At 41.3% G+C, this 18,305-nt stretch overlaps 1 protein-coding gene across 2 annotated transcripts in view; it reads left to right on the forward strand.

Annotated features, from left to right (window-relative positions):
- mfsd6a (major facilitator superfamily domain containing 6a) overlaps positions 1 to 18,060 on the forward strand; it is a 44,074-nt gene extending 26,014 nt beyond the window's left edge. Inside the window, exons 1-7 of one of the 2 annotated variants that reach the window (XM_046052398.1) lie at positions 1,168 to 1,418; positions 3,096 to 4,617; positions 8,281 to 8,378; positions 11,489 to 11,650; positions 11,788 to 11,886; positions 13,064 to 13,356; positions 15,271 to 18,060. In XM_046052398.1, coding sequence (XP_045908354.1) covers positions 3,098 to 4,617; positions 8,281 to 8,378; positions 11,489 to 11,650; positions 11,788 to 11,886; positions 13,064 to 13,356; positions 15,271 to 15,477 — 2,379 coding nt within the window. In that variant the 5' untranslated portion in view covers positions 1,168 to 1,418; positions 3,096 to 3,097 and the 3' untranslated portion in view covers positions 15,478 to 18,060. Of the gene's footprint in view, positions 1 to 1,167; positions 1,419 to 3,095; positions 4,618 to 8,280; positions 8,379 to 11,488; positions 11,651 to 11,787; positions 11,887 to 13,063; positions 13,357 to 15,270 lie in introns of those variants that run through there. The other variant, XM_046052393.1, reaches the window with a different exon arrangement.
- The last annotated feature ends 245 nt before the right edge of the window (positions 18,061 to 18,305 follow it).

Below are 18,305 nucleotides of genomic sequence, written 5' to 3' on the forward strand. Positions count from 1 at the left end.
TGTTTAACCCAAAAATCTATTGATCGACTCCAGACTGTCCAGAACTCAGCTGCCAGGCTTTTAACCAGAACAAAGAAATATGACCACATTACTCCTATTTTAGCTTCATTACACTGGCTCCCAGTATGTTTTAGAATTGAATTTAAAATTCTATTGATCACTTTTAAAGCTCTTCATGGCCTCTCGCCTTGTTATATTTCTGACCTTTTAGTCCCATACGCACCAGCACGTACCTTGAGATCCTCGGGCAGAGGTCTGTTGTCTGTTCCAGAGTCTCGACTGAAAACTAAAGGGGACAGAGCGTTTGCTGTCAGGGCCCCGAGGCTCTGGAACAGCCTGCCCGAGGAAATCAGGTCGGCTGAGTCAGTGAACTCTTTTAAGTCCCTTCTTAAAACATACTTTTATAGGAGAGCCTTTCCCGATCTTATTTGACTTTATTTTATCCCTTTTATTTTATTCTATTTTACTTATTTTATATTTATCTGTATTTTTAGTCTTTTCAATGTTTTCATGCTTTTATCTTATATTGTTTTTGTATTATTGTTTTTGGGGTATTATTGTCTTTACACTTGTTAAAGCACTTTGTAACTTGTTTTTGAAAAGTCCTCTACAAATAAAGATTATTATTATTATTATTATTATTATTTTATGATTCATCATTTGGTCTTTAAAAGACCTGAAAATGGTGAAAATAGTTTTCCAGACCACCAATAGACATAATTAGATTTCTTTTCTTTTTTTTAAATCGACCTAAATAATGAAAATCTTAAAAATATTACATTTGAGACGCTGGGATTTTTTGCTTAAAAGATCATTTAAAGTAACAATTAAATATGAAAATTGTGTATTACTCTTTGTAAAGAAAAGATATATATATATATATATATATATATATATATATATATATATATATATATATATAAAAGCCATAGAGTGTATATGTCAAATAATATTTATTAACCAAATAACATCCATAGAGCGTACATGTCATATAGTATTTATTAACAAACTTCATTATATTGTATTGTGGAGGCACTTGACAAATAATCCCATTGTTTGTGGGTTAAAATCGAGTTTTCAAGAAAATAAACATCCCTCCGATAATAACAATATTATCAAAAACAACGACTTTTACTTTGAAATCAGTGACCGGAAGCCGTAACATCCAACGTGGCGGCTTGACGTGTCGCTCGGGGCAGGTGGACGAGCTGCTGTTGTTCTCAATACAAAGAGAGCATCGCCGGAGAAACACTGAAACAAAAACATGAACACGTCTCTCTAAATTTAAACAGTATCTGTTATATTAAAAGTAGTAATCATGGCGGGTTTTGTGTAAAAAAAGAAATGCCGGGCCGAGTGGAGAGAAACACAACAGAAACTGCGCAGTCATAGTTTAATGGGAGCGGTGACCTGAGCAGGTAAGACCTTCATTTGTCTTTAAATTTAATGTTCATTTCACGGTGAGTTTGTTTAAAATTAGGTTAGAAGCTGCTCCGTGACAGAAGCTACAATAAAGACTCGTTTCCTGCCTGTTTACTTTGTTTTTATTTCATTTTTCAACGCTATTTTACGACAATGTGCTTCATTTCCTCCTTTTAAACGTGATGGATTTGGTTTGTTTTACATCTGAACCAAACAGTTGCTTTGTTCAAGAGACCACTTACTTCCGCATAGGAGCGTCAGTGACTGTCACTGACAGACAGACTGTGTTCAAACCCCGGGTCCGAGGACCTCCAGCGGTCGCTCCAGATGTCCTTTCATTGATGTTTAACTGACTGTAAGGTGGTTTTGTTACAGTGAGAGTCACAAGGAAAGTGCAGGCTTCATACTCATATTAAAGAACATTTTGAGCGTTTAACACTTTATTACCTGCAAACTGGAGATTTTTTCTGCTCCGGTTTATGTTGAAAACGTGTTTATGTGAAAGGAAAAAACACAAAATTCAGACTGCAGGTGACGATTCAAGCTATAAAAGTTAGACTCTCTTTTTTGCTTTTTGATTAGTAGGTAATTTCTCCTGTTGATCAACTTTTCTCGTGTAACCGGATCCCTGCTGAGTCAACACACATGTAGGCTTAATTAGTTTTCTTCCCTCCTCTTTTGTGTGTTTGTTTGGGGAAGTAACCTCTTCAAGAATGTGCATGTGGCACCTTTTCACCTCAGTGATAAATTAATTCAGTTATAAAGTCCTGGACTTTAATAGCTCCTGCGTTGCAGCAGGTTTTCTGCTCAAGTTCAGAACTTTCTCATTCAAAACCCATGCGTCTTCAGTCGATTATTCGGGGTCGGGTCGCAGGGGCAGCAGCTCCTGCAGGGTTTCCCAGTCCTCCCTTTCCTGAGCCGCATGAACCAGCTGGAGGAGAGAGGGAAGGAGTGAAAATTGACCGGCAGATGAAGAGCTTTGCCTTTCTGAATGGCTTTCCCACATGTCGAAACCCTTGCTATTAAGAGAAAAAACTCATAGCCTAGTATTTAAAATGAACCTCCTGCCCTTCACTCTGCTGTGTACCCTCATGGGTGTCAGACCGGAGTCACATCAGACCGGGTCTAGATCACAAATCACTAAACTTGGTCTTGTTAAACATGGACTAGATTAACAGGTAGATTTTATTCCGTAACATTTCACTTCCCTTTGCATAAATAAAATAAAGTTTTCACAAAGTGTTGAGATCAAATACTAAATGGAACAATTATTGAATCAATAAGATGTTAAAACACTTGCCTGATTTAAATGCTGTCGTGTGTCTGTCGCTTCATCACACTTCTGATTAATTTTACTACCTAATAAAGCAATTTAACGGCCGCGTCTGCAGGATTTAAAGCTCGTCAAATGTTTCTTTAAACAGAACTCTATTTATGTGAGAAGTATGAATGTTTGAGAGAGAAACTGAAATCTGTGGAGGTTTTTACAGAGACAAATACAGAGTTTTAAAAACAGATTTAATTCTCATGTTTGGTTTCCTGCCAAAAATAATTCTGTTTGGCAGAGCAGACCAAGCTGCCAGCTGAAGAAAACCGTCATCGTCATTTGGTTATTGAACATTGGTGCCGTCACGCCCTGCAGCCGCTCTCACCCTCATTTCCTTATCTTCCAGATATGGCAGCTGACGACAAGGTTGCCATCCTGTCAGAGGACGAGGAGGAGCAGAAGAGGAGGTACGTGTTGGCCGAGCCGTTCAACAGCCTGTCAGTGGAGGGGCAGGCGGGAGTCTCCGAGGCGCCAGAGCCCTCCTCGGACTCGCTTTCCGAGCAGCCGCCGGACTCGACGCCAGAATCTGTAGACTGCTGCGAGAGGATGTGCCTCCGCGTCAACAGCCGCCTCCTCATCTCAAAAGTCTTCTACTTCTTCTTCTACTCCGCCTACGGCTCGCTGCACCCTCTGCTCGCCGTTTACTACAAGCAGCTCGGCATGTCAGCCAGTCGAAGCGGGCTGCTCGTCGGCATCCGCTACTTCATCGAGTTCTGCAGCGCCCCCTTCTGGGGCGTGGTGGCGGACCGCTTCAAGAAAGGGAAGGCCGTCCTGCTGTTTTCTGTCCTGTGCTGGTTGGTGTTCAACTGCGGCATCGGCTTTGTCAAACCAGCTGAGATGAAGTGTATTGAAAAAGGCAGTACTCCGTTAACGACGGTGGCGCCGGTGATGACTACTCTAACACCCGTTAACTTCACGCAGCTGAGCAACCACACCAGAAGTCGCCGGAGCTTTCTAGACCTCCCCGGGCTTCCTGAACTCCTGGACTATGTCACCGTGCTCCACAGGCAAGAGCGAAGCCTAGACGCCAACGCCACTTCAGCTCCCTTCAGTCCGGGTAACACCACCCAGCAAACGCCAAACACCACCCTCCTTACCACGACCACGACCACAACCACAACCACCGCCTCCACTGCTCCGACAGCAGCCAAGAAGAACCAGATCATCTTCAACAAGGACCAGGTGGAGTCCATCTTCCTGCTCATCCTGCTCGTCATCATTGTGGGCGAGTTCTTCAGCGCTCCCGCCATCACCATCGTGGACACCGTCACCCTGCAGTACCTCGGCAAAGCTCGCGACCGCTACGGCCTGCAGAGGATGTGGGGCTCGCTGGGCTGGGGTCTGGCCATGCTGCTGGTGGGCATCTGGATCGACCACACACACATCACCGTCACGATCGATGGCGTGGGCTGCACCGTGCCCGAGTACCGCCTCCACAACTACCAAATCGCCTTCATTGTGTTTGGTGTGCTGATGGGCGTGGCGTTCATCGTTGCCACTCAGTTTTACTTTGAAAAAGGTGGCAACTACCAGCTTGAGCTTCCAGAGGGGGTGGTGGCGGAGGCAGAGGGTCCGAGAGCGTCGCCCGAGTCCTCGGACCAGACCACTATCGGCCCTGACCCTGCTCAGGACTTCAGCTACGCCGATCTCCTTAAGCTCCTCTGCAGCGTGCGCTACAGCTCCGTCCTGTTCGTCGCCTGGTTCATGGGCTTCGGCTACGGCTTCGTCTTCACCTTCCTGTACTGGCACTTGGAGGACCTGAAGGGGACCACCACGCTGTTCGGCGTCTGCTCCATCCTGAGCCACGTCTCAGAGCTCGGCGCCTACTTCACCAGCCACAAGTTGATCGAGCTGGTCGGACACGTCAGGTAAATATGCATGTCAAAAAATATACCAATTTAAAGTCAGTAAGTGTTTTTATCTGATTTGTCTTGTGCTACACGTCACCTCTGCCTCAACTCTCGATGATTTACGTGTCGATAAAGTAACCACTAGCTGCTGTTACCTAGTTAGCTGCGCAGCTAGTGGTTATTTTCGCAGACTCTGCCTCGACTGGGAGCTCGGAGCACCGGGGAAGTGTTAGTGTTTACCACCGGGAGGAGGAGGTTGTCAGGTCAGGCACGGGGCCAACCAGCGCCCTTCTCTCATTGGGAGCTTCAAATTGGCACTGACTCTGCGTGGCGAACAGGCGTAACGCTCATTCAGCGCTATTGGCTACTGTAAACGGCAAGCTCCTCCCTAGCTTTGTGTTTTTTTTTCTTTACAAGAAACTCATAAATCTGTGGAAGCAAATGGCGTGCCGACTTTCCGTTTCACGGCGACTTTGCGTGCTGCAGTCAAGCGGGAACCTCCGGCTCTGAAAAGTGAAGCCAATGCAGAAGTAACTTAAACCTGCATTCTTTCTAACGGCCAGCGGGGGGCAAAAAGAAGTTTGATAGTATAGAAGTCTGTGAGAAAATGTTTCTACTTCTCAGCAGATTTTATTCCCTCAGTAAACACTTCCCTAATGAGTTTAAGGACTCTTCTTCAACACAGCGTGATGTTCATTTAGTAAATTATGGTCCCACTTAGAGGAATATGGACAAATGGGATGCTTAAGGGCGGGGCTTGTACCCGCGGCACTTCACAAACCAATGGATGACGGCACGGTGACTGCGTCCACCTCTTTTATACAGTCTGTGGCTGCAGTTCATGAAAACTTAATGAATGATGAAAAATACATCTTTTCAACTAATTTCACTGTTTAAAGGTGTTTGAAATATCCTGCTCACTAACAAACGGAGCCATAAACACAATCGTTAAAACTAACTTTGCAAAATATAATAATTTTGTTTGCCAGTGCAAAAAATATATTTATAAAGAAACACTAAGATAAAGTGAAAATCAGAACTAAAAATGATCAGAGATGGTTTTAGCATTAAGAAATTAATGTTCAGTTGAGCCTTCATCTCTTTGCCTCCAGGACAGCCTGATCATTCATTACTTGAAGCATCTCTTTGCTTGAAGTGCTTCAAACTGAGACGTTAAATCTGTCCCGCACTGTTCGACACAATGCTGTCATTGATGCTCGGCCTGGCGGGGGCGGGCGGGGTGACGACATTTGAGATCGTGGTGTTAGATTTCAGCTGCCAGGCCTCCGAGCTGCAGCTCTGTACCTGCACAGGAAGCGCACAACGTCTCTGCTGTTGACTCTGAAACAACTCCTGAGTCAACATGAGGCAAAGTCAACGGGAAAAAGAGTGTTTTTAAAAGGATTGTAATTAATTACTAACCAAATACACCTGCCCTGCTGCTGTTGTCCGTGATATCTATGAGCCTCACTAACTGAAAGCCTGTGTTGGAGTGTTTTAAAGAAACTGCTGAGTTAGAGGCCTAAAAAGTTGAAAATAATCGATGTTTGTCTGGTTTATATCTCACATTTATTCTGGGGCCACTTGTAGGGACCCAAGTTCATCAGTTTTAATTATTTTCTCACACAGTTCCTGGTTTAAATCCCAATTTTGCTCATTTCAGATTGTGTTTTCTTTTTTTCTCATCCTTGTACGACATTAGAAAGAAATGCCTCCGGTAAAACCACAAATTTTCCATTTATTTCCCTTGAGTATAGATTCAAACAAACAAGATGTAACCTGTTAAATGATGAGCTTTAAAGGAGCCGGTAGGTAGATTTTGGTACCTTCTGGACAGAGCAAGGCTAGCAGTTTCCTCCTGTTTCCACTCTTTATGCTAAGCTAAGCTAACTGGCTGGAGCTTCATGTTTCTCCTGTTCAGAGTTTTCATTCATTAGTGTAACTTTCTGGGACCTGAATCAATAAACATTAAATTATACTTAATTATTTTAAGTATTGGTATAATATCTTACTTGGCATGAAGGAACGCAAAGAGCTTCTACTATAACATGTACTAAAGAAGCTATTCCTTTTAATATAACAAAATCCAATCAAAGATATTGATTTTTGAAGTATTAAATTTGATGTCTTAGCTAAAAGCAGAAAATCCTACCTTATTATTTTATCTATGAAATGCTTTTTTATTGAATTTCCAGATAATGACCTGTACAATATATTCTGCTATGTGAATTTAGAAACTGTGATCGACCCTTTTTTTTAATCAGAGATCAGTACAAAGAAGACAAAATGAAAGTAACAACAAACAGTAGCAGCTATCGCACACGCACAGTCAGACATCTGCAGGTTGTGTATTTTCTTCATGTTGTTCGGCGTCCTCGGCGTCCTGAGGAGGTTGACGCTCTGCTGCAAACACAGTTCCTGCTGTACTGGTCTGAGCCGGCTGCAGAGTGTCTGTGTTGACCCTGTCGATGTCAAAATGTTAGCAGTGGAAAGATCATCTGCTGCCGCTTCACAGCTTTTAGCAATTTCACACTTCATCCACCTCTAAAAATAGTCCCTCGACACGTGCGCGGTTTCCTCTCGTTTGTTTGTTAAAAAACTACACAGCGAGCTGCTGTTTTAGGACCTTACAAACCTTTTGCTTTTTAATGCAACAATATATTGTTGAGCTTGATTTTTGAGATTTACGTCTTCAGTAGGAACCGATGGGCTCGGAGCTGAGAGCCACAGACGTGACGTCAGACAGTGTTAATGCTTTAAACACAGAAGTTATAAATGGGATAACCTTAACGCAGACGTGTTGTATTAGGCTGCTTTAGGTTTAGCTAGTATCTTCTGGAGCTGACTAATAATATATAAAATAAAACTAGGTTTGTTTCCAGCTTTAACTAAAGGTGAGAGGTATGTGATTGTGAGAAATCCAACACCATGACAAACACCATGCTATAGAGTGAACAACGAAACGGCAAGTAATGTAACTAATGCGAGGTTGTGGGTTTGATTTTTTATTATTATTATATTTGATTAAAGGTACTGTGGGTAATGTATTTTTTCATTTATTTTTTAGTTCAAAGGTTTGTGTGGTTTTCTTAACTCAAAATCTTTTTAATTTTTTACTGCTCGTCAATTAAAATAAGCATTTTTACAACATTACCTTGCAAACCTGTGATTAACTTTTGATGTTTTCTACTCTAAACGATGAGCAAATAATATTTAAACAAGTACCAAAAGGTCACCAAAACTCTTAATAACTAAGCTACCTGTAAAAAGAAAAACAAAACCAACTGTAGCTGCAAAGCTTTATGGGTAGAAGGAGAGAGAGCTGAACTAATGTCTTATTAGCTTGGACGGAAAAGAACGCAGACAGTTTAAAGCTCATACAACCGGTCAATTAAGCAAGATTGATTATCGATCAATCAGAAAAGTAATTTTCCGAGTAAAATTTCCCAACGTGTGCTCATATTTTGATAAACAATTTAACGATTTGAGAATTTTTAAAGCAAAAGTAAAGCAGCTCTGTCTCCGGATCTGATGCTTTGCTTTGTCGTATATGATTGTAATCTCACCCACAGGTCACCTTGGGGATTTTTCACTGTTATGCTGTCACCTGAAGACCAATCAAATCAATGCAATATGAGTCTACTAGTTATATATTTACACCCTCCATCTTCTCCCTCTCAGGGTGCTTTACATCGGCCTGGCCTGCAACACAGCTCGCTACCTTTACATCTCCTACCTGGAGAACGCCTGGACCGTCCTGCCCATGGAGGTCCTTCAAGGTAACGTGCACTCACTTGTCTGTCTGCAGGGTCGCTTAGGGACAGGAACCCGGCTCTGTTTGTCTAACAGGAAGCTTATCAGACAGGCTGTTTCCTCCCGGCAGCCTGGGTCAGTAAATGCGGTGAAGCAGGGTCTGCTAATGAGCTGACATGCGGGCGAAGCTTAGAAAATACTCACATGCGCTTTGTACGTGTACAGGACGCGTGTTAATTGAGTCAAACGGTGCAGTTAAAACACTCCTTCCTTCTCTGAGCCATAACTCAAATCTGAACACACTACGCTTCCCGATATCACTCATTCTTGGTGAATAAGAGGCTCCTTATAACCCCAGAACTTTTCTTCAGGATCAAACTACTCCAGTCATATTTGATATTTGGAATTGTCGAGTGATAATTGCTTGTTTTTTTTTTTTTAGGACTTTTTATGATTATTTTCATTTTATGTAACTATTGTAGCTAGGATAATTCATTGCGATGTGCGTTTATTGAACGTCAGTCCGATGCAGTTGTAGCCAACAGCATAAGTTGCTGGATCCATGCCAACATCGCACTTCCTGTTTACATCCCCCAAAGCATTATAGGAACTGTAGTTACAAAACTTAAGTAGTGTGATTATCCCAAAAGTAGACATGAGAGAAAAGAATATCAATAGGAGTAAAAAATTTCACTTCATGTGAAATCACAGGAAACTGTAAAACAAAATGTTTCTGTTTTTTATGAGAAAACGTTTCATGTATTTCATGCATTAATGTATTTTATTTAATTTAACCAGTCAGACTGATTGGGAACAGATTCTCGTTTGCAACTGCGACCTGGCCAAGATGAAGCAGCATGTAGTTACACATATAAATATACAAATGCAGTAGAGAGTATATAGACAAATACATTACCTGCATACATTAAAATATCCCAGCATTTAAAGTAGAAAGAAATCCAACTAATGTGAAAACAATGAGGCTGAAAACTTTGATTCTGTAGTTTGATGTTTTTACAGAAGAACGCAGCAGAAGAAAAAGCTTTAGGTCACAAATGATCAACATTATTAATACCACTACCCTGTTAATCACATGGCTGTTTCTTTTAAACAATGCAAGAAGTAATTTAAACCACAGAAGATGTGACCTGACGAAAGAAAGAAGAGATCAAGAGGGAACTGTGCGGTTTGTTTGAGATGTCCGCCCTGAGGAAACACTGACGCCTCACAGAGTAAACAAGTACAAAGTTGTTAAATGCTTCAGCTTTGAGTTCACTGCCTGTTTTGACCGTGAAATCAACAGTTAAAAAGAGTTTAAAGCCGAGTGCATTCAACTTTGTCCAAGAGAACAGCCCGTGGGAGCTGATAACATCACCCCGCAACAGAAAACTTCAGGAAGAGCCGCTCCAACAAGAGATTACATTTCTACTGTTGTTTACCTCGAGCGCACATAATGCTTGATAAGCTGCGATCGGCCCTTTTAAGAAGGTGTGGTGACATCAAGGGAGGTCATGTGACATTAAGACTTCAGGCAGGAAGCTGAACTGCGAGAAAAATAAGCGTTAGTGCCGGTGTAATTTTCATGTCTGGGGGACGTTTCACCACAGCAGAGCAGTCGTTCATTAATTCAGTCGTTGGATTTTTATGGCACATGCTAAAATCAATATTTGGAACTGTAGATAAGGATCACTTATTATAGTCTAGTGACCTAGACACGTACTGAACGGGACATTTGAGGGCCCTCCGGAGGACAAACTGTGTAATGGAGACACAGTTATAAAAATTATAATCACTGGCACGCTGATATATCTGCAGCTCTAATAAAATCATCAAGTATAACAGTCAAACAGAAGCAAATTAATGCTATTTAATGCCACGGTGGTAAAATGTTGAGTTACTTTAAGGACACTAACTGTGGGTAAACAAGTCATTAATGTTTTAAAGTTATTATAATATATATATATTTCTCTCTTCAGTTACTTTAAGGTGAATATATGCATTTCTTTTATATTTCTGATTGATGTGGAGACACACAAAATACATAATTGCATTGAATTACTGCAATGACACACAAGAAGAGCCTTTACTGTAACATCTCTGTTCAAACAATCTCAAAATCTTGTTTGATTTCTCCCAGAAAAGTGGGTGGAATTAAGTTAACCATCTTTTTTTCTTTTACAAAAAGGCTCAAATACGTACAGTTCAAGTGCTTCACAGGTAGACGTGAAACAAAGAAAAGGCATAAATCGCCGTAATGTAAAAATAGTTATGAGGTATTTATTATAAGGAAAATGCAACAAGAACAACAAATATAAACATTAAAGCCAAAGTAATGTGCTGTAAAGGAGATTTAAACAAAGCAGTGCTGTGGTGATAATAATGGGCCCACTGTTGAATCATATTTACTTTGTGGTGTGTTGTGATCTCACTTTCAGTAACCCTGATAAATAAACTGTGATTTTTCCCACTGAAATTGCAGCCAAAACACCCAAAGACAAATGTGGAGGCTCAGACACTCAGCTGCTCTCTCAAAGGCGTGAAATCTTTCTCCTGGGCAAATAAAAACACCGTCGAATTTAACTTCGCTTTGTTTGTCAGTAGTTGCTGACGAACAACGTATGCATTTGTTTTTACATTTAGAACTGTTTCCAGGCCACAGCGGTGTGTGTATAAGCTTCTGCTAACAGCTTTATTTTATTTATTACAGCTGCAGATTTGCTGCCTCCCAGATCTGTAAATAACCAGTTTCCAAAGATTCAACCAGAGCTCAGCATCAGAGTCTTGGTTATTAGGATGTACTGTAGCTTAAATGCTGCTTTCTAAATATTCTTTAAGCTTATCTGACTTGAGTTAAATGAACATTAAATGCCTTTTTACTGTATCTGTTGTTGGACTATGTTTGTTTATTTCAGGTTTTAAGTTATAGATAAACTCTGTCTCTATTATATTTGTTAACATCAACAAATTGAAACGATTAAACAAACAATAAATGCATCTTACTCACATGTGTTGTCTCTGTACTCGGCCTACTTTAGCTTATTTATGTTAACGCTGTTATCTGCCTTTTTCTAAGAGCAGCTCCAGATGCCTTTCTCCTCCAGCTGTGACCAATGTCTGTCCCTTGTGTGTCCTCCAGGTGTGACCCACGCCTCAGTTTGGGCAGCCTGTATCTCCTTCCTGAGCGCGGCCGTCCCGCCGGCCCTGAGGACGTCTGCGCAGGGCATCCTGCAGGGCCTTCACCTCGGCCTGGGCCGCGGCTGTGGAGCCATGGTGGGAGGAGTGTTTGTCAACTACTTTGGTAAGACCGGTGGGAGCTGAAACTGGAATATAGTGGACTGGAAAATGTTTAAATCAGCCGCATTGATTGTCTATTTTTGGCCGCCTGGGGGCAGAAAACTGTAGGTGATAAATTGGTGTTCTTACAAAAACTTACAGGTGCTGCAGCGACGTTCAGAGGAATCGGCATGGCCTCCCTCGTCATCCTCCTCATCTTCGCCTTCATCCAGTTTCTGACTGGAGAGGCTGAAGGGAAAGGTGGGAAAAACTTCTTCTGCCCAAAGCTTTGCCTTTTCTCCTGCGCACCAGAGCTGATACAGTATTGTGAAACAAACTCGGCCCTTACGACAGCAAACAGTAAATGAAGATTCACAAGATGTTATGTCATTAGAATTGGGGCTTTATAAGATATATAACGCAGTCAAATAAAAGCTAATTCAAAGTTGTACTGGAAACAAAGCCCCAGGTTAGTCCAACATAACAGTAAAATGAAAATAGCATTAACTTTCAGTTCAAGTGTGCTCACTATCAGTTTGACCAACAAAGAAAGTGGTTTTGATAATCTAGATGAACTGTGTCTGGACCCATCAGATATTGGATTCATTTAAGTTTTGCTACTAAAAATATTTCTGTATTTTTTAACATAGTCCACAGCCAAACGTTAACTAGCGTAAATTAGCCAAAAATAAAACTCAGGAAGTAATAAAACAGAATTTAATTTAATTAAAGGTGCGGCCCGTAAAAATATGATTTAGGTGAGGACTGAATCCAAGCAGGACGGAGTCATTTGGAGATACAACTAAGGATTCCCAATGGTTTGTCTTTCTTATGATTATTTTAAACGTGTGCGATAATAACGACGGAGATGAGGAGCATTGAAATGGAAGAAATTGAACTAAAAACTGTCCAAAACATAGAGTGCAAGCCATGAACCGCAATCCTCTTGAAGAGGTTTTAGTGCAGACCTGCAGCTCTACTGAAGTCCACAGTTCTCCCGTCACATCTCATCCAGAGTTTGCATTTTGCCATTTCTTTTCCTTGCAGATTTCAGAGTAATTAATTTACTCTCTGGGTGAATGTCCGTTTGTGTTCTCATAACGTCTACCTATCACACTTTGTGTTGTCTCTGTTTTCTTTTCTGGCTCACAAAACTAACAAAAGTAAGTGTGACTGTTGGTGGAAACAATCCTTTTGTTTGTCCGCTCTGTGTAGGTTTCAGCTGGTCTGTCCCCTGCTTGAACATGTTTGTATTTTGTGATCACAACAGGTTTTTACTTTCCTGTGTAATTATGTTATGATCATGTTTTCAGTCGTATGCTGTTCTTCTGAGTGAAAATACTACCTGACCTTTTGAAACCTGCCTCTAAACCTGAAACAGACGACAGTAACAACAGCTTTGTTTTGTAACGTTTCCTCTTGCCTCATCCTCCCTCAGAGGACAAAATGCTGGCTGAAAACATCCCGGTCCCCTTCAGCCCGGTTCCCATCGCCACCATCGACCTGGTGCAGGGCCAGAACGACGCCGGTAGCCCCGCCCCGGCCCGCCACGCTCCTCCGTTGCCCATCAAGAAGACCAAACACCAGGAGGAGCAGGAGGACTTGAACAGGCCGGCCTGGGTGCTCTCTGGCGCCCCCTGGGTCACCATCGCCTTCTCCATCGTCCAGATCAAAGAGATGATGACGATGTTGAAGGCTGCCGGACCGCCGCCGGAGACTCAACCACTGCAGGTGAACAAAATCACAATTCAAAACAAGTAACTAAATCTGTCAGATAAATGAAGTGAAGTTAAAACTACAATATTCCCTCTGACATGTTTTGGAGTTGAAGTACAAGTACATTTCATTTGTACTAAAGTACAGCACTTGAGTAAATGTACTTAGTTATCCACCACTGGATCATTTGAACAGTTTAAATTTGGACTTTTTAAGGTGTATTCATGTGTACCAGCTGGAATAAAAACATGCTGCCGTCATATAATAACAGCAACAAACTCTTTTCCGCCTGTTGTGTCTGAGAGTTGAACGACTGTGTTGGAAATGTTTCCCTAACCTGAACTTTCTGTCGCTTCCTCCACTAACGGCTGCCCACGCGCACGCACACACACAGAAGAAAGGTGAGACGTGTCTGCGTGCAAAGGTCGATGGAAAACTACCGTCTTGCGGTGGGGGTGGGGGGGGTGTGTCCGGGGTTTCCTCTCCGTGTGTGTGTGTGTGTGTTGTTGCGTTTGGTGATAACAGTGACTCATCCATACCTGTGTGTTCTGCTTGTGTGTAGTATGTGGGCGTGTACATGCATGCGCACTTGTCTGTGTGTTTTGTGAGCCTCCCACACCCGTTTCTTGACGCCATGCGTGAAGTGCATGCATGCCTGAAATACTCCGGGTGATGTCACACCCCCGCCCGCCGACCCCTCTCTCTGGCGGCCATGTTGCTTGTTAGCTGCTAGCTGGATGCACAAAGACAAAGACTCACTCTAGTTTACAGTGGTGGAAAGTGCATTTACTGTACTTCAGTACAACTTTGAGGTACTTTTGGGTATTTTCTTCTGCTTTATACTTGCACTCCACTATATTTCACTTATTACACTACAGTCAGGTTATAAAATACAACACATTATTAAAGGTTAAAGCGTGTCTAGTCGAGGATCCTCGTCACGGTTCAGGTGTATAATAATTCAGGTGTTGCAGCAGCAGTCCAGGAAAATAAAAACAAGTAGAAACAAACTATACAAGAGCAATTCAACTCAAAATTACAAAGCAAGCAGGACACAGAGTACAGCAGAGTACAGCAATATAGCATAGATATAAAATACAGCGTGAGTATCATAAATATTATAACAATTATATATAAAGTATAATTTATAGCAGCATCTCAACTGTCAAAGGTGTCGAAATAATCCTGCAACAGTTTTAAAAAAAGAAAAACGCCGGACATGTGATTGTTGCTCCAACACGGATTATTGATCTACTGCGGTGTCGAGGCATCACAGGATGTAACTTAAATACGCCGATTAAAGCTTTTAATTTATTACTGAACGAGCAGATCAGACACAGGGAGGCGATAGAATCAGCTATAAATGACGTTTAAGTCAAATCTGACGCCTCGTTAGTTTGCGAAAGACGACAGCTTCAGTACGTCTGGCGTCCTTTTCATGTATATTTGTTCCTGATATATGAAAGAAGAAGGTCAAAATGCCGACGGATCAGTGCCTCTGATGAAGAAAGAATCTAAGTCACAGCCAGACAGTTTGTCTTTGTGCAGCCAGTTAGCAGCTTAGATTAAAAAAAGATAACACGTTAGCGTTAACATCATTGTATTAATGGTTCTATTGGCTAGTAGCAACTCATGCAAGCTTTTTCAGCCAGCTCAGTTTGTGGATATTTAATTAAATAAAAGATCAAATGTTCCTGGTGCCAGATGAATATATTTCTGTACACGTACATAGAATACTGTACATATTTCCACTCTCATATGTGTGTTTTCTATTTTCTTCTTACCAACTCTAATGAGCAACTGTAACGCAACAATTTCCCCTCAAGAGAGATGTATAGAGTGTAGATCAATTAAAGAATAGATGTGTGATGCAACTGCAGAACTGGCTGCCTGTCAGTCGCGATCACTGTTTGTTCCTCTCGTTGCCAGGTACCTAATGAGCAGGCGTCGGCCGAGTACAGGGCGGTGGCGACATCGCACAGAAACTCGAGTGATGACGGCACAGAAACACCCGCACAAATAAACGCCACCCACCCGGCACCCTTTGACTCTAACAAGGACAAAGACCAAACGCACCCATGCTCAGACAGAGGAGAGGCTGCAGAAAACCCTTTCACATCAGGAAACCCAAAGTGACGGTTCATTTAGAAACTATTTAATTTAAACACACACTGACCTACAAAAATATCAATCTAAACAATTCTGTTTGTCTTGAATTCAGCCTAAAACCTGAGTCTTCCTAGAAATCTGTCAGTATCATGACAAAACTATTATTTATGTACAATTATTGTTAAAAAATTAACTATTATTAAAAATATCTTATAACAAGTTGGAAAGGCTAACTTGAAGATGTTTTTAAGACTCACAACTTGTTTTAATTGATTGTTTTTTTGAACGAGGAGTTTCAGGTTAAATGTTTGGATGAACCTGGAGGTGCGTTTGTTGGCGTTTGCCCGTCAGAGGTGGACGAATCCAGCTCACCTCGGAGCGCTGTGCGCTATATTTAATACCTTTCACTGCCTGAGTGTGAAGAAAGGCCCTTCAAATGTAAAAAACAAAGATGATGTGCCTCTTGATGAGTTTTATTTATTTCATTTGCTTAAAAAGTGAAGAAATCTGACAAAATGGTTTGATTCCACAATAACCGAGAGAGCGAACAGTGAAGTGAGGCGGATATCAATGAGATTAAATTAAATCACTGGCGGACTCCGCCACTAACGATCCTGTCTCGTCTTAAATCCTGTCTCTTGCCTGCTGTAGGCAGTGATGTTGGATATAAAATGTTTCTGTATGTGATTACAGGCTGTCGGGAGACGTTGCACACCACTAAATCAAAAGTGTGGTTGTTGTGATGGGGCTGCAGGAGGCTGTTTAAACACTGCAGCAGCAGCAGGACGCACATACTGTTGGTTTCAACTCAAATTAATTGTTTATTTTTGATTGGTTAAGGTGTCCATCAATTTTACGTTGCTATTAGGAATTATTGTTACATACCTCTGAGAAATATAGTGGTTTTGCGTCATACTGATGGCCGTATGATCATATATTTTTAATATTAAATTGGATTTTCTTTGTATTAAAATGTCTTAAATTTAGCTTGTTAAACCTGACAGGGACCTGTTACGATATCAGATCCAGACGGATCCAAAACTGTCACTTCCTTGACCTACAAAAGTATTAAATTTAAAATGAGTAAGGCAGAGTGTTTAGGTACTCAACGGTTGAAAGCTCCATAAGGAGCTAGTAAGTGGACCTTGAGTTCAGATGCTTTTGTCAAACTGAAGAGATTTGAAACCTTTAAAATTGTTGCTGCTCTTGACCACACAATCTCACCAGAGGATCCGGTTACCAGCCGTTCTGGAGCTTTCAGTCATGTCACATGATCTTCCTCAGCAGATGGATCTGATTCAAGACGATTGTGGGATTCGATCGAAGCTCCAGAACAGAAAAAACCCCACTCAAATACTAACTTAAGGGCCACTTACTTGTTTTTTTTTTTATGACTGTTTACGACCATATCTGAAAGTCTTTCTAATGGGATGGAGTTTGCTCAGTGATTAAGGCAGTAAGGGAGCCAGTGAGTGAGCTCCACCCGCTGAGGCAGACAATGACATGCAGTTGAAAGCTACAGGAAATAAATTTGTAAGCAGGCCTTGAGTTAAGTTTTTTGTTGTTGAGTTGTTTTTTTTCAAACTGCTGCAAAGCTTCAGAAAACTTTGCAATTTCTTGACCAACTTCAACTGCTATTAATAAAGTAAGGCACGGGGTGAGTAACTCAGAGGGATATGTGGTTAAAAGCTCCGGAAGGAACTAGTAAGTGGACCTTGAGTGACTAAGAGATTGAAAGGATTCAACCTTAAAAATTGTTCCACAAAACAGTTTCTCCATAATGCCAATTTACACAATTTCACAAAATCTTTTAATAGCTGTTCTGGAGCTTTCAGTCATGTCGCATGATCTTCATCAGTTGATGGAAATGAGATTGTGTGAAGCTCCAGAACGGCTACAATGGTAACTCAAAGGCCACTTACTAACTGACCACATCCAACAGTCTACCTGAATGGATGGCATTTCAGTAATTAAGATTTATAAACGTATTTAATTGCTATTGAGCTTCTTTCGCTGCTCCGTGAGGTTGGGAACCGGTCTAATACTTGTAAATAATTTAATCACTTAATCTCGTTTCCAGTGCAGGTTCACACGTCGGGAACCTTCTTGTTTCAGATTTCGTCACTTCTTTCAAAACAAAAATCCAATTTTGTAACTCCTAAAGAAGTGCCTCATTTAAACATAATGTTATTGTTCTAACTTATTACTATGAGATGTCGAGCAAGGAGCCCTTTAGTGCCCTACACTCCTACAGTAATATCTGCCTTCTTCAACACATGAGGGTTTTTTCAAAGCTCGATTCCAACATTTTTGTATTGAAGCTGCCAAAAGCCGACACACATTATATTTACTTTCATGCCAAACAATTCCCAAAGTATTTAGTGTTTCTGTGTCGTCTGCGTGGAAAAAACCCTCAGAAACAGAATTAGATGAATGAAATTCTGTTTCACAGGAAGTTTAATTATTGAATTAAAGGATGATTTGGAAAAAGTGTGAAGAAAAATGTAACGTTTTCCAGCCTGTTCTGTTGTATGTCATGAAGGACAATCTCAGCCCTTTTAACACGGTATCATTAAAAAGATCTAAAATTAAACCCCAGATCGACCTTAACGACTGTTTGTTTGTTTAACTATCCTCGTGAGGACCAGTTTGAGCTTTCACCTGGTAAATGTGATCTACTTCCTGCTAAAACCAGGCCTGAATTATTTCCATCACTGAAATATTATTTAATAACACATTTATTATTGTGTTTAAGGTCAAATTCAACAGTCAAATTACACTTTTCTTTCTACAGAGTAAGGCAGTGAGTGAGTTAGTGATGTGGTTGAAAGCTCCAGAAGCTAGTAAGTGGGCCT

Source organism: Micropterus dolomieu, linkage group LG01, assembly GCF_021292245.1.
Source record: "Micropterus dolomieu isolate WLL.071019.BEF.003 ecotype Adirondacks linkage group LG01, ASM2129224v1, whole genome shotgun sequence".
Lineage (NCBI taxonomy): Eukaryota > Metazoa > Chordata > Actinopteri > Centrarchiformes > Centrarchidae > Micropterus > Micropterus dolomieu.